Source organism: Mesoplodon mirus (genome assembly GCF_964341445.2).
Source record: "Mesoplodon mirus genome assembly, chromosome: 12".
Lineage (NCBI taxonomy): Eukaryota > Metazoa > Chordata > Mammalia > Artiodactyla > Ziphiidae > Mesoplodon > Mesoplodon mirus.
In genome coordinates, this window is record NC_138988.1 from 304,506 (window position 1) to 319,230 (window position 14,725).

Below are 14,725 nucleotides of genomic sequence, written 5' to 3' on the forward strand. Positions count from 1 at the left end.
GAGGAGAGGCCGCCAGGTGGGGAGGGACGGGATGGGACAGGCCTGCCCTTTGTGTAGGGCCTTGGCCACCTTGACCACAGAACACTGTCTCCCCCAAGCCATCCTGGAGTTCCCATCCCGTGGAAGACTGAGGGTCCACGCGCACCCAGATCCGGGTTGCCAGGGGGAGGCCCAGCCCAGCTCTGGGCCTCGGACTGGAGTCGAGAGGAAGCCAGACTTCCCAGCCTGTGCCCAGGGCTCCACGCAGTGTCAGGGTCATCAGGGCAGGAGGGGAGGCCAGAGGTGTTGCCCAGATGGTCAGGGAGAGGGGAGAGACCACTGAGCACACACGTCCTGCCCCGCAGATCAACTGGGAGCAGCCAGCAGAGGCCATTCATAACTGGATCCGCGGGAACGACAAGGTGCCGGGCGCCTGGACGGAGGCCTGTGGGCAGGTGTGTCCCTGCGTGGCTGGGATGGGCTGTGCTCCGTGTGTGTCCCCCGGCTGCACAGCTATCAGAATGTGGCTGAACTAAACGGTACATAGCCACTGCCCAGACCCCCAACCCCAGCCAGGTGCCCCCGGGCCCCTCGGCCTCTCCCTCAGGACCCGCGGCTGAAGGAGAGGGTCTGGCACAGAGCAAGGCCGCCAGGCCCAGCGGCAGCTCTGGGGTCGAGCTGTGCTGGCTGTTCGACTCTCAGACCCGGGCTGTCAAAAGTTCCGAAATAGCAGAAGTAAAACCGATGAATCGGCGAAGTACTGCTCAGTTAGTTTATTGTGCACACACAGAAAAGACAGTTCCGGAACCGGGAGCCCTCAGACCACACGCGGTCTGTTGATGAGCTTGTGAATTGAGGAGGCGGTGACTGGTTATAACAAGAATTTCCTCAAACGATAGGGATTTGGCTAATGGTTACCTCATATCCATTTTGAGGAACAGTTCACATTTTGCTTACAACTTTCAGAGACACAAGCAAGACGTGACTAAGGCCAAGTTGGTCTTGACCAACTTGCAAAATAAGCTAAATTAAGCTCTGCTCAGGGACTTCTGAAGGCTGGTCTGCATTTGTGTTTGATCTGAGCAGCTCTTAGAGACCCCAGGCCCAGCCCTGACTTGCCTTTGCCCCGGGGGTGGGGCCCTTTGGCTGAGCCGCGTCGAGGGCAGCCCTGCCCTCCACGAAGCCCCTGGCTGTCCCAACCCCTGCTCACAGGCCGCCTGCGCCACCACCAGACCCTCTGCACAGTAGCCAGGGCTTGGTGGTGTCCCCAGGCAGCACCCTCACTCAGCGACGCTGCAGCAGACCTCCTGCCGCTGTCTGTCCCCAGGGTCGGAGGTCACGGGCCAGTGTGCGGTGACGTAGGGCCCCTCCGAGGCCTCAGTGCCTTCTCCAGGTCTCGTCTGTGCCCCCATTTGTGCCCTGACCCTCACCCCCACCCCATGATTTCCCAGCCCCCCCCAGCCCCTCCTGGCCCACCACTGTGGGCCTCTCTCATCCAGCACCTTCTGCTTTTCCTGTCCTCAACAGAAGCTGACGTTTTTCAGCTCGACGCTGAGCACTGAAGGCCTGGTGCCCGAGGGAGAAACTTTGCTCATCCCAGGAGCCCACCGGCCGGGGGTGGTCACCGGAGCGGGACTCATCCTCTTCGGGAATGACGACCGAATGGTAACGTTGCTGCTGTGGGTCCCTGTCCGTACTGTAGGCTCGAGGCCACACACGCCTGTCCGGGGGCTCGGGCCCCACAGGGAGACCCCGGGCTCCAGGAGGGAAGCCCCTTGACTGCTGGGCCGGCATACTTCTCCCCTGTCCCGGGAACGCTGGCCCTGGGCTCTTCCTGCCCAGGTGCCCCCACCTAAGCTGGGTGCCCTGGGTGGGTGTCAGAGTTCGGGAGGCCCTCTCTGGGGAGCCCGGACCTGGAGTCTGGGTGCCCAGGGCATGGTCACTGGACCTCTTTGCCTCAGTTTCCTTCTCTTTGAACAAGGAAGCCACACCAGGCACATAACGTGCTCTGACTCACCTTAGAGGAGTGCAGCTCAGAGTGACAGCTACGATTTATGCAACTAAATATTTATAGCATGCCTGCATGCCAGGCACTGTTCAAAAACAGCTGGATGATTTAATTTAGTTTTCCTAACAACCGTATGAGACATGTATCAGTACTATACCCATTTTACCGAGTAGAAAACTGAAGCAAAGAGATTAAATCACCTGCCCATCTTCACCCAGGCTAGTCTGTGGCAGAGCTGGGGGTCCAGCCCTAGCTCTCTGGCTCTGAGGCCCACCGTTCAGCCGTGATACTCTGCCTTAGTGCTCACCCACGCAGCGGTGGGCAAATCTGGGCCTTAAGGTACCAGGGGCAGAGAAGGAGGAGGACAGGCAGGGGTCTTTGAGCACTTCTGGGAATTTCAGCAAACACTGTGGATGTTGATCGCTTGGTAGCAGTGGCACATACAGGCCAGGTGGGTGTGGGGCAGCTTTCCTCGGACTGGCGTGAGCTCACGCTAGGTGCCCACCCCACTGGCCCGAGGCTGCCCGCAATCTGCAGTGATTGGGTGTTTCAGGTATTCGTGGTTGATGCCTTCAGAGGCTCCTTATCTGTCTCGGATCATGTTCCCAAAGCAGATCTGAAACAAGAGTTCTAGTGCTTGTGAGTTACCGAGGGAAGCGGCTAGGGCAGAGGCAAACACTCAGCCAAGGTACAGGCTCTGGAGCCGCACAGCCTCCTTCTGCCCCCCGGGCAGGCTGTGCGCTGTGAATTGCTTCTGCCGACTGTGCCCCCGCATCCTCATGGCACTCAGGCCTGGGTTTCCGCCCCCACCGGGAAGGGTGAGAGGCAGCGAGGCATAGCCCCTGGGCTTCTCTGCATGACCATGACCGTGCTTAGCCACCAACAGCGGCCAGTGAGAAGGGCGCAGGCGTAGACCACTGGGGGCAGGCGGAGGAAGCGGGGGGGTTGGGCCAAGTCCACCCTGAATCCGTGAGGCCAGCAAGGTAAAGGAGCAGCCTTCGCGGAGACCCTTGGTTGAGCGTCTTTCAGGAACTTCCAGCTGGGGCCTGGCTAGGCTTTAGCTCCAGAAAGCTCCAGAAGAGCATCTTTGGAAGACAGCAGGGGTGGGCAGTCAGCTGGGAACCTGGCTCTGGTTCCGTCCGGTGTGTGCAGAAGGTGTCGTTTTCATAGACTAGTGTTACCCGACAGACGCGGTCTCTGCCGTGAGCTCACCTGCTTCTCTGCCCCGAGGGGCACCTGATGACCTGTGCCAGGTTTCTAGGGAGTTTCTGGAAGCTGGGCTCTTGGGTGATGAGTTGTTTTCTCCATTGACTTTCAAGGTAGTGCTTGAATTACTTTAGTCTAACGAGTAGGCATCAGTTTTATAGGGTCACCCAACCATTACAGGTTTCCGAGCTTGAGAGCATGGTGGCGTGGATGGCAGGGAAGGAGCTCAAGCGAGTCCCTTTGGCAGCGGCCTCCTCGCCTGATCTGGGCTCCCGGGCCTGCCTCCAGGGAGGGTGGAGACAAGCGTGTGCCCACCGCTCGGGCAGCCCCGGGTCCTAACAGCCTTCCTTTTGCAGCTGCTGGTGAAGAACATCCAGCTGGAGGATGGCAAGATGATCCCAGCCTCGCAGTTCTTCAGGGGGGCTGACAGCACGGGCCTCGAGCTGACGGAGGAGGACCTGGTCACTGCGGAGGCTGTGCGGGTAAGAGACACCTGCGGGGCTACCGTCTGGCGGGGCAGGTCGTGCGCAGCAGGTGCGTTTCGCAAATCGCACCCCCTGGGGTTGGGCTGTGCACACCCTCTGAGGACGTGTGTCCTGGCCCCGGGCACAGTGTTGGTCCTGTCCTGCCACGGGGCTTCCTGATGCCCCTTGCCCCTCCTTCCTGTGCCCCTGGGACCTAGGATTCGGCTGCCGGGTCCTACTCCTCTGGGGACACACTGTCAACAGTGGGCAAATAGAATAGCTGAAGGACCCAGTTGTCCTGCCGTAGGGCATGTGCGCCGGAACCTTCCGGAAAGGCCTCCCGAGAGGGAGACCCCCACGTGGTCACCAGCATAAGTGTCACAATCGGCCGCCCTGGACTCCAGGCCACCCCGCCCATGTGCTGGTGGACACCACTGCCCTCTCGGAGGCCCGGTGTGCCCCCCACCTGGAGTCCAGGCATTGGCCACTTCCCAGAACCGCCCTCCTGCTCTCTGCTCCACCCCCCTCTCCCTGGAAGGCGTGGTTTGGAGGGTGTTTAGCTGTGTTGCTCAGAGGGCGCTGGATGGATTTTCAGCTGTTCAGTCATTCGGTCGTGGGTTTGCTTATTTGAGATACATGTGCAGACGCTAGGAGTATGATGGTCAGCAGTGTCTCTGCTGTCACGTGTGTCCCTTCTCACAGGAAAGAGAGCTGGCGAACGACCAGGCAAGGGAATAAAATAAGTTCCGACGGGAGATGTGCTCAGAGGGCAGTAACGGTGATGGGAACGAGGTGGCTGGAGGCCGGGATGCTGCAGAAGGGAGTTAGGGGAAGGCCACCCTGGCTAGGGAGGTGGTTTGTGCTGAGACCCGAGTGGAGAGAGACGGCAGGCACAGCAGATGCCGAGGCCCTGAGAGCTGGGGAGCCACAGAGGGCCAGGCAGTGGCCGCGGGGCCACTGGGTGCTCATGACCAGTGCAGATGCAGGACCCAGCAAGGGGGGACGGGGGAGCTTGCCGGTCCGGGGGGCACCGAGCACCTCCTCAGGTGGAGGCTAAACATTCTGAATGTCTATTTAAAAAAAAAAAAAAAAGCCTATTCATTCAAAAAGTATTCTTGGAGCAATTGCTCTGGCCCTGGGCCTGAGCCTGCCCTGGGGTTACGGGGCCAGCTGGACAGACTGCCTTCTGGAGCTTGTGGCTGAGTGGTACCGGGATGGCTGAGGCTGGTGGCAGAAGAGGTAACAGCTTAGTGGCACCTGTTAGCACCTCAGTACCGCTGGCCATGAGCCCAACAGTCATAAGAAAAGCAGATGCTTCTAGAGTGTCCGGGTTACTCTAAACTGACTTCCAGATGTGCAGCAGAGGCCTCACGGGCTCTGAGGCAGCATGGGCTCCTGCACCCCGAGCTCTGCCAGCCTCATTCCAGGGATGCTCCCAGGGCCGCCCCCAGCCCCTTGCCCAGATGAGGAGACCGAGGCAGGGGAGGCTGCCTGCATCTGACGGCTTGTCAGGGGCCGAGCTGGGGCCTGGACAAGGCCATGCGGCCGCTCGGGTTCCACACACCCCAGGAGGGCCGGCGTGCAGTGCCCACACAGCGACAGTGACTGTTGGCCCCAGGCTGAGCGAGCGTTGCAGTCACTGAAGGTTTGGGGGAAGAGGTGACTTAGCAGTTGACCTTGAAGGATGCCCAGGATTAAGTGTGAGCTGGGGGTTCAAGGAAGCATGTCACCAGAGGGTGAGAGCCTGGGTGGAGGCCCGGGGAGAAGGCACAGTTGTGTGGGGCGGGGATGGCTCGGGACGGCTGCTGATGGTCCCCAGGAGGATGGGAGTGGGGAGCAAATCCAGGGCAGCCTCCTGAGAGAGGCCAGGCAGGGTCAGCCTAGGGGTCATTGGGGGCTGGTCCCGGTTGGGCCACAGCCTAGAGCCCGGCCTGAGTATGGGCCTCCCGGCGCCTGCCCTGAAAGGCCCGGCTGGGAGCTGCCCAGAGAGCAGTCGTCCCATTGTGTCCCGTCGTGACCCGAAGGATGGCCCTCCTGTGCTGCCCACTCGGCTCTCAGTGCCCTGTCCACGCTCGTCCACGAGGCCGGGGGCAGGAACCACTGCCCTCCACAGGCCCGGGACAGAGGGGCACAGAGCCAGCCAGCCTCTCTGTGAGGATGAGACCCAGGGCTCCCGAGCCCCCTCGGTGGCCCCGTTCACTCACAGAACCACCCCCCACTTTGCTGTCCCTTCCACGTGGCAGCACCCCCACACGGTGTCAGGCGGGGGCACCCACCCCGGGCAACCCTCCAGAGGTGGGGCTGGCGGGGGGCGGGGCTCAGGAGCAGCTCCGGCACATCCGTCCTCCCACCACCCCTGGACCAGTGTGGGGACCCCTGCGAAGCTGCGGTCAAGGTGAGGTGGGTGTGTGGACAGCAGCCTGGGCTCCTGCTTCCCCAGGGAGGCTATCACCCCAGTACCATGAGGCACCCGGGAGCATCAGAGAGTGGAGTGGACGGGCCAGCCTGGCGCCGGGCAGTGTGCAGGCACCCGGGGCTGTTCTCACCGCCGCCGCTTGCGCCCGGGCCCTTGGAGCCGTGTGCTCACCACTCCTGTTTTCCAGGGTGCCTGGAAACGGATTCTCCCCAACGTCCTGGAGGTGGAAGACTCCACTGACTTCTTCAAGGCGGGGGCCGCGTCGGTGGACGTCGTCAGGTAAGGCCTGGAGTGGGGGTGGTGTTCCAGGTGTCTCTGGGTCAGGAGTCACCCTAAAACGGAGTGGCAGGAAACCATGTGGGTCAGGGATCCAGAAAGGACTCACATGTGCAGGCCTCGGGCCCACCAGGAGTGGACCAGCGGGAGCTGGGACAGCTGGGCGGGCATGTCCTCCCCCGCCCAGGCTGTGTCCTGGCCCCAGAGCGGCCACGCTGGGACTTGGACGTCTAGCTGGCGGCTCCCGGCTCTGCAAACGTGAGGCCAGCAAGCAGACAGGTGTGGACCACTGCCCTGACTGGTCTCAGTGGCCACAAGCCCACCCAGATTCAAGGGCAGGGGCGGGACTGAGACTCACCCCTCATGGGAGGAAGATCAAACAACGTGCGGCTCTTTTATTTTTTTATTTACTTTTAAAAAGTATATTTATTTATTTATTTTTGGCTGTGTTGGGTCTTTGTTACCGCACGCGGGCTTTCTCTACTTGAGGCGAGTGGGGGCTGCTCTTCATTGCGGTGCGCGGGCTTCTCGTTGTCGTGGAGCACGGCCTCTAGGCTTTCGGGCTTTAGTAGTTGTGGCTCACGGTCTCAGTAATTGTGGTTCGCGAGCTCTAGAGCGCTGGCTCAGTATTTGTGGCTCACGGGCCTAATTGTTCCACGGCGTGTGGGATCTTCTCGGACCGGGGCACGAACCCGTGTCTCCTGCATCGGCAGGTGGACTCTCAACCACTGCGCCACCAGGGAAGCCCTCATTCTTTTTTCTTTATACTCCTCATACTGGATACTTTCAGGTTCACGACCTTTTCTTCTGCTTGTTCGGATGTGCTCCTGAAGCCTCTAGTGAGTGTTTCATTTCAGTTATTGTATCTGTCAGCTTGAGAATTTGTTTGGTTTATTATTATAGTTTCTATTTCTTTCTTGATATTCTCATTTTTTTCATAATCATTTTCCTAGTTTCCTTTAAGTCATTGAACACATTTAAGATGGTTGATTTAATGTCTTTGATAATAATCCCTAGGCATGGTTTCTTCCAAATTCTTTTTTTGTGTAAATGGGCCTGTTTCTTTTATGTTTTGCAATGTTTTGCTCAAACTGGACATTTTGAGTATAATGCTGTGTCAGTTCTGAGAATCTGATTCTCTCACTCCGGGGAGGTTGTTAAATCTTGCTTGTTGAGGGTTGGAGCCATCCATTTGTGACTTTTCCAAACTTTTCTTTGCATGCTGTGTATTCCTTATTGTGTGTAATCACTGAAGTTTCTCTTCTGTTATCCCTATGGTCATACACACTATGCAAAGCATGTATGGGATTGGCCAGCCTTTGGGCCAGCCCCTCAGCAATCAAAAGCAGCCTCAGCACTTGGAACCCACGACCCAGATGTGTGGAGGACGAGGTCCTCATTGCCCCCCAACCTCCGCCTGCAGGAGGCCAGGGCAGGAGTGACCTGCTGCCATGCCGCCTCCTGCCCTGGGGCTGGAAAGGCTGGAAGTTACTGCCACACCCCGGCTGGTCACCACATTCTCCCCTGGAAGCTGCAAGTGTCAACGAGAGTCGAGAATTCCAAAGCATTTGATTCAGACAAGTCCTGCCTGTTCACTGGTTGTTTAGGTGGAGAGACAGATTTTTGGAGCTTCTGGCTCTGCCATTTTGTGTCTGTACATGGGCTTTTATTTCTCTTGGGTAAATACCTAAAAGTGTCGGGAAGCATATGTTTAACGTTTAGGGAACTGCCAAAGTGCTTTGCACAGTGGCTTCCACAGCACCGTGTTACCGTCCCACCAGCAGGGCACAGGGGTTCAGGTGCTCCGCATCCTCGCCAGTGGTTGGTACGGTCGGGCTCTTAAGTTGAGATATGCTAAGTACGGAGCCGAATCTCCTTGTGGCCGGTTTGCATTTCCTATGGACGAGTGATGTGGAGCATCTTTTCATATGCTTATTTGCCATCCACGTTTCTGCCTTGGTCAATCTTTTGCCTAGTTTCACTTGGATTTTTTTCTTAGAATTGATTTTAAGAATTATTTACGTATTCTGATGCCGAGTCTTTTATCAGGTATGTGATTTGGAAATATTTTCTCCCGATCTGTGGCTTGTCTTTTCATTCTTTTCACACTGTCTTTCAATGATTATTAGTAATCTTCTATTAATTATTACCACGTGGATTGTCTCATTTACTCATCAGGAAATAGTAGAGGAGCCACGATTGGTCCAATTTTACAGGCAAAGAAACTAGGCTCAGAGCAATTGGTCACTTGCCCAAGGTCACAAATTCATAAGTGCTGGAGCCAGAACTTGAAACCAGAGCCTCTGAATCCACGGACTGGGCTTTTAACCCTAACTCTAGACTGACACCCACGCCTCAGGGGCTGAGATGAGCCACCATCTCTGCCGCTAGAACCAGGCAGGTCTGCCAGCCCTCCTCCAGGCCCTCGCTTTTCCATCTTCCCTCCAGGCTGGTTGAGGAAGTGAAGGAGCTGTGTGATGGCCTGGAGTTAGAAAATGAAGACATCTACATGGCAACCACCTTCGGGGACTTCATCCAGCTGTTAGTGAGAAAGATGCGAGGGGACAACCAGGAGAGCAAGTGCGTCATCGACTACGTGAGTCCAGGGCCCCCCATGCGGGCCCGGCCTGGGTGTCATCGACCACGTGAGTCCTGGGCCCACCACATGGGCCCGGCCTGCACACCCCTCAGGTACCCATACCTGTGGATCCACAGGGACACTTGGGGGAAGCCTGGATGTCCAGAAGCTTTAGTGACCCAAGCTTCCCTTGGTAATTCCAAATAGCCTAAAGATGCCAGGCGGTAGGACAAACTCAACAGAGGAAATTGTTGTCCAAGACTCAGTCTAGGGAACAGGTTCGGTCCCAAGACAGGAGCCGGGGTATTAAGGAGAGACTTTTACAGTGTGCGTCTCTCTCCACCCCCGTTCTCCTTTGGTGGGTTTCCTGGCGTGGCTTCCAGCCCTGCCAACTCATCCTGTACCCCCGGGTGACCCTCGCCCCTAGTCCTGGCTCCACCACCTCCCAGCAATGGGAGCGGCTTCCTGCTGGTGTCGACCTCTGGCTTGACTCGTGGCTTCTCAGCTTTTCCGTCACCTGTGCAACCAGTCACCTGTGTGAAATTCCGTTGGTTGAAACAAAAGAGAGAGAGAGAGAGAGAGAAAGGGATTGGGAATGTTCTCCCAATAAGGAAAACAAATGATCCTCTACATTCAACTTGTATATGTGAAGTATGAGGCCGTAACTAACTACAAATGTATTTTTAAAAGAAACTGTGGAAAAACCATCCCTGGGGTATCTCGGTAGACTACCAACTCCTATGGGAATTAGCTTTGTGATAGTTTGTCTGGCTGGTGCTTTGGAACAAGGGCTGATGAAGAAAGTATGGGTGACCAGGGTGGACACCACGCTGGCCTTAGGGTTGTGGACAAATGACTGCGGACGGAGGGCCGGCATCCCAGAGGCTCCGCGTTCATCGTGGGATTGCAGGCCCGAGGGGCGGTGAGCGGGGGCCGCATCACGTCCGGGGGCCGCATCACGTCTGGGGGCCGCAAGTGCTGTCTGCCCACTGGCGCTTCCCGTGTGCGGAGGCCACGCAACCAGCCCAAGGTCAGTGGCAGAGCCGGGGCTCCAGCCGGGCAGTGTAGCTGCGGAGTCTGGCCCTCCATGTCTTCTTGTCACTCAGCTGCCACCTCTGCCCACACGACAGCTCCCTGGGCAGCAGGGCTGCATCCGACGAGGAGACCGAGTAACCGGGCCCTTGCTTGTGTATTTGGGGGTGGGTGGGCAGGGCGAGCGGTCCCTGTGTCTCTGATGGGGTCGTGCCCATCAAGGACGGCCGTTCGCGAAGAATCCACACAGCAGCTCCGGCCTGTGGCCCTTCGTCCCCAGGTGGAAAAGACCGTGAACAAGCTGACCCTCCGAATGCCCCACCAGCTCTTCATTGGAGGCGCGTTTGTGGACGCCGAGGGCGCCAAGACCTATGAGACCATCAACCCGACAGATGGAAGTGTGAGTGCAGGCCTGGCACCCCCTTGCCCTGCACAGGCCCCCAATGCCCCCTCTCCCATCTACTCCCCCTCCCCAGTCTGGGGGCCTCTGGGTCCCGGCTGGGGGCCTCTGCTGGGGCAGGAAAACGCTGCAGTCAGCCTCCAGCCCTTCCTACGGGAACGGGAACGGCGTAGAGGCAGATGTGGTGGGGAGGGTGATGGGGACATGGAGGACTCTGGAGGGTCTGCGGCACAGTTAAGCCCTCCCAAGGAGGAAGCAGAGGCCGTTCCCTCCCCTCCACACCTCAAGAATGACCCCAGCGTCGGGAGGGCCCGCCTCACCTCCTGGGTTTGTCGGGACGCCCTGGCTGTAGCTGTGCTCAGTGCACACGTGCGGCGCTGCCACTTTTGTGCACGCTCACACGCTCCTTCCTACAGACGCGCACCGCAGAAGACAGGGCCTCAGAATGGTCCTCTGAGGGGAGGTGAAGAAAGTGACGGGCAGGGTGTGTGGACCCAGACAGGTGCCCTCAGGCAGGAAAGTCAGGCGCTGCCACCAGAACCTCGGGGCCAGTTTTGGGAAGCCCGGGCAGGAGGCTGTGTGGATATGCCTGGCGCCAAGGCCTTGGACAGGGAGCGCACAGCCTACCTGTGGTGACCAGCAAGGAGGCGCTGGCCTCCGCCCTCCCACCCCGTCCACGTGGCGGGAGGTATGGGGGCCTGTGCCGTCAGGAGGTGGGCACCCTCGGGACGTGGAATTGCAGGGGCGTTGGGCTGGCTTATGTCACTTCAGGAGCGAACCTCCCGCCTGCGCCTCACTAAATGTATGGGTCTCTGCTCTCGGTTTGCAAACGCTGAGCTGACCCTCGGCCTTATGGCTGCAGCCTGAGTCCGTCGCCCTGCTTGGGGTCAGTGGGAGAGTAGAGGGAAGGCCCTCGGGACGTAGGAACACAGCCCTTCTGCAGGCCCCATCTCCCCTCGTCGTGCAGACCCTGCCCATGCCCTCCTGTCCGCCGACCTTTGCCTCCATGGCTGCCCAGGTGGCCAGGCAGGGCTTCAGGGCTCCATTCCACCACAGGTCATCTGCCAGGTGTCCCTGGCCCAGGTCAGCGACGTGGACAAGGCCGTGGCTGCTGCGAAGGACGCCTTTGAGCACGGGCTGTGGGGAAAGATGAGCGCGCGGGACCGGGGCCGCCTCCTGTACAGGTGGGACCTCGCCCGCACCCACCTGCCTGTCCCGGGCCTTCCTCACGGGAGGACGCGGTCCCGGAAGGGCAGTGTGACCACGGCCTGAGGCCCAGGGGAGGCTTCTCAGAGGAAGTAGCTTGAGAGGCAGGAGGGACTGTCGGAGGAGGAGGGGTCTGGGGGAGGTGCCCGGGTGGAGGGAACAGTGTGGGCGGAGACGAGGCACCAAGTGAGGGTGTGCTTCGGAGCGGAGCCGCCTCCGCAGGGTAACAGCTGCTCCTGGGCTGGCCCAAAGGGCACCAATTGCTTGCCGGGCGGGGCTCCCAGGAGCCGGGCGGCGGGTCGTCCTGGCCCCGCGCGTCCTGGCCCAGCCTGGCTCTGGCTGCCAGAGTCTCCTGTCTCACGTTCCCCTTCTGTTAAACCCTCGGCCCCGTCGGAAGTCCAGGGAAGGGTCGGGGACGCCCCACCCCCGGGTGGGGGTGAGGCGCGGAGGAGAGCTGCTGCCCGCCCTCCTCGAGCCAGGTGGTCCCACTGGGGACGATCAGGTGCCCCAGGAGGCGGGGTGGTGTTTCCAGAAGGGGGCTGCTGGCAGATGAACCGAGTGGTGTCGGGAAGCCTGCTGAGCTGGCCTCAGGAACCCGTTTTTCTCTCTGGGTCCTGGGGAGCCGGGCTGGGGCCAGGTCGTGCTGCGGGTCCCAGCTTGTCGCCCAGCGGGAGGGCCCCCGCCGTGGCCTTGCTGTCCGAAGGCCTTTTGTTTCCACTCCGGAGGCCAGAAATGCCGGGGCAGCCGCCACACAGGCAGCCAGAGAGATGGGCCAGAGTGATTTGCAAAACAGAATGGATATGGTGGGTTTGGGGCGGGCAAGGGCATGCCCAGCCTGCCGTATCTCAGGAGCCATCAGTTGTAGGAAGGCATTGGTTGGAGATCTGAGGCCCCAGAGATCTGGCGGAGCTGTGAACCCTGGCAGAGCAGGGACCCTGGTGGGCTGCCCTGAGCCAGACCGCGTCCCTCCCCCAAGACCCTCTGCTGCCCTGTGGTGGCACGTGTTGCAATAGGCCCACTGGCCACAAGGACCTTGGGGGAGGTGCCCCGAGCAGCTGTGTAGACAGACCCCTCAGGGCTCTACAGCTCCTGGTGACCCAGTCCCCTCCCAGTCCCCGCAGAGGGGCGAGACAGGATTTCCCTGGTCCATGGAGGGAAGTGGGACCCCCGTGGATACATCACAGGAGGAAGACACCACGCAGTTATGGGAGAAGCTGGGCAGAAGGGTCCAGGGGGAGAGTCAGAGAAAGTCACCAGACACCCCCAGGAGCCGGGGAGCCATGTACCCAGCTGCTGGAATGGACCCTGCAGAGCGGGCGGGCGTCCGTGGAAAGCTGCTGCCCTGTGCTAGCACACTTCCTTGGGTCCACGGCCCAGAGTCTGGTGGTGGCCCGGGCTGCCGCGCTCAGGGGCCGGGGAAGGGGGTCTGAGCCGCCTGGCACCTCAGCGTCTCCCCCTCCCGGTGCCCACCCAGCAGACCTTCAGGAGGCCAGCGCTGCCTGCCCGTTCTTCCCCGACCTGGTGCTATGCGGGGACCAGGCTCTGGCAGGCAGAAGGCACCCTCACTCAAGCTGCCCCCCAGCCTCCCAAGCAGTTCAGGTGACACTTAGGGACTCGTGACACGGCCACATCACACGCACGTGGCATTTTGCACAGGTATGGCGGATGGAGGGATTGGGGGCTGACCAAGGAAGAAGACGTGGCCACGAGAGCCGGCGGCACCCCGCAGCGGGAGGCCCCCCGAGCCTGTAGTGGCGGAACAGGGGCGCTCCCGGGGGGAGAGGGACCTGAGAGGGGCTCCCGTGTCCGGGCGAAGTCGCCCAGCAGCACGCACGCCAGGGTCTCTGCGTCAGAGGACTGGGAAGGCCCGTGGCTGTAACTGCATAGCCTGTCTCACCGGTGGTAACAGCTGTCGGGTGAGGTTCCTGGGGGGCGCATCCACTTATCAGTGGCTAAAAATGTGCACGTTTGGGCTATTTTTAAAATAGCTGGATGTGTACAAGTTGGCGTTGGCGGGCTTTTGAGCTAAGGTGTCTCAGGCTGCAAACACCTTAAAAGACAGGAGACATGACAACCTAGGGGCCGACACACATAGGCCGCCTCATGCTGACTTTAATATGGATTTATGTCTTTGGCCTTCTGTCCTCGTAGCTGGTGGGACCCTTGTCCTGGTAACGCCAACAACACGCTGTCTCCACTGTTTGGTCTACAGTTTTTCTCAAAACGTGACTTACCTTCTCCCTCGTACCCGGAGAGTGACCTGGCGCGTCCCTGTCTCTGCGGTGACGGTGGGCCCTTCCGCTCGGTCCCCAGTCCCACTTGGCAGCCCCAGGCTGTGTGCGGGCCGTGCACCCAGCAGGAGCGGGAGGTTGGGGAGAGCAGGAGGCCAGCTGTCTCCGTGCTCGCGGGAGAGGCGGGCGGTCTGGAACGCCTGTCCCGGCGCGTGTCTGTGCCGGCCGGAGAGTTTGAAGGGCGCTGGGAGCGGGAGGGCGCTGGCAGGACGCTGCGGGGTGTGATGGGGTGGGGCGCACAGTCAGCTTCCCGGGCCTGAAAGAGGCGCAGTGGTCGGGACGGGAAGCGGGAGGAGGCGCGGGGAGAGCCGTCCAGGCCCACGGCACGAGGCTCCCGAGGGCCAGGCAGGGCTGACTTACCCGAGCACCTGGACGAAACTGATGTGGAGGCAGAAGAGGGCAGTGGCACCACGGTCCCGGGAGGAGATGGGCAGGGCCTCGGGGCCGGTGGGCCAGGCAGGGGTTGAGGCCGCATCCTGAGCACGGTGGGCGGCTTCGGGGTCCTGGGGTGTCCGGGCCATGCTGGCGGCTGTAGTGGGGACAGGGCACAGAAGGGGCAGGTCGGCCGGCTTTGATCCCATGTGGAACTCCTCATGCGCAAGACCGCGGGCTGCTCCAGATTGCTGGTCTCCACCTGCCCCTGATGCGTGAGACCCTCACATGGCGGGGCCGGGCCTCCCAGCTCCCAGGTGCCCACAGCAGACGCCCACAGGGACTGCTGAGGGCGGCTGGACATGGGCTCAGCCTGGAGGAGGCTGTGCAGATGCGCCGTCCCTCATCGCCGGTACAGCCGCGTGGAGTGGTTGCTGCTCAATATTGGCATGCCATCCCCGGACAAGGCCTCTTGCCGCAGAGGCAGGAGGTGTAAT

At 60.3% G+C, this 14,725-nt stretch overlaps 1 protein-coding gene across 2 annotated transcripts in view; it reads left to right on the forward strand.

The window, feature by feature from the left end:
• ALDH1L1 (aldehyde dehydrogenase 1 family member L1) overlaps positions 1–14,725 on the forward strand; it is a 42,872-nt gene that overhangs the window by 8,347 nt on the left and 19,800 nt on the right. For both annotated transcript variants that reach the window (XM_082639373.1, XM_082639374.1), the window contains exons 6-12: positions 345–434; positions 1,507–1,644; positions 3,550–3,675; positions 6,261–6,352; positions 8,798–8,945; positions 10,240–10,359; positions 11,416–11,543. In XM_082639373.1, the coding sequence (XP_082495499.1) occupies positions 345–434; positions 1,507–1,644; positions 3,550–3,675; positions 6,261–6,352; positions 8,798–8,945; positions 10,240–10,359; positions 11,416–11,543 (842 nt within the window). The remainder of the gene's footprint in view (positions 1–344; positions 435–1,506; positions 1,645–3,549; positions 3,676–6,260; positions 6,353–8,797; positions 8,946–10,239; positions 10,360–11,415; positions 11,544–14,725) is intronic.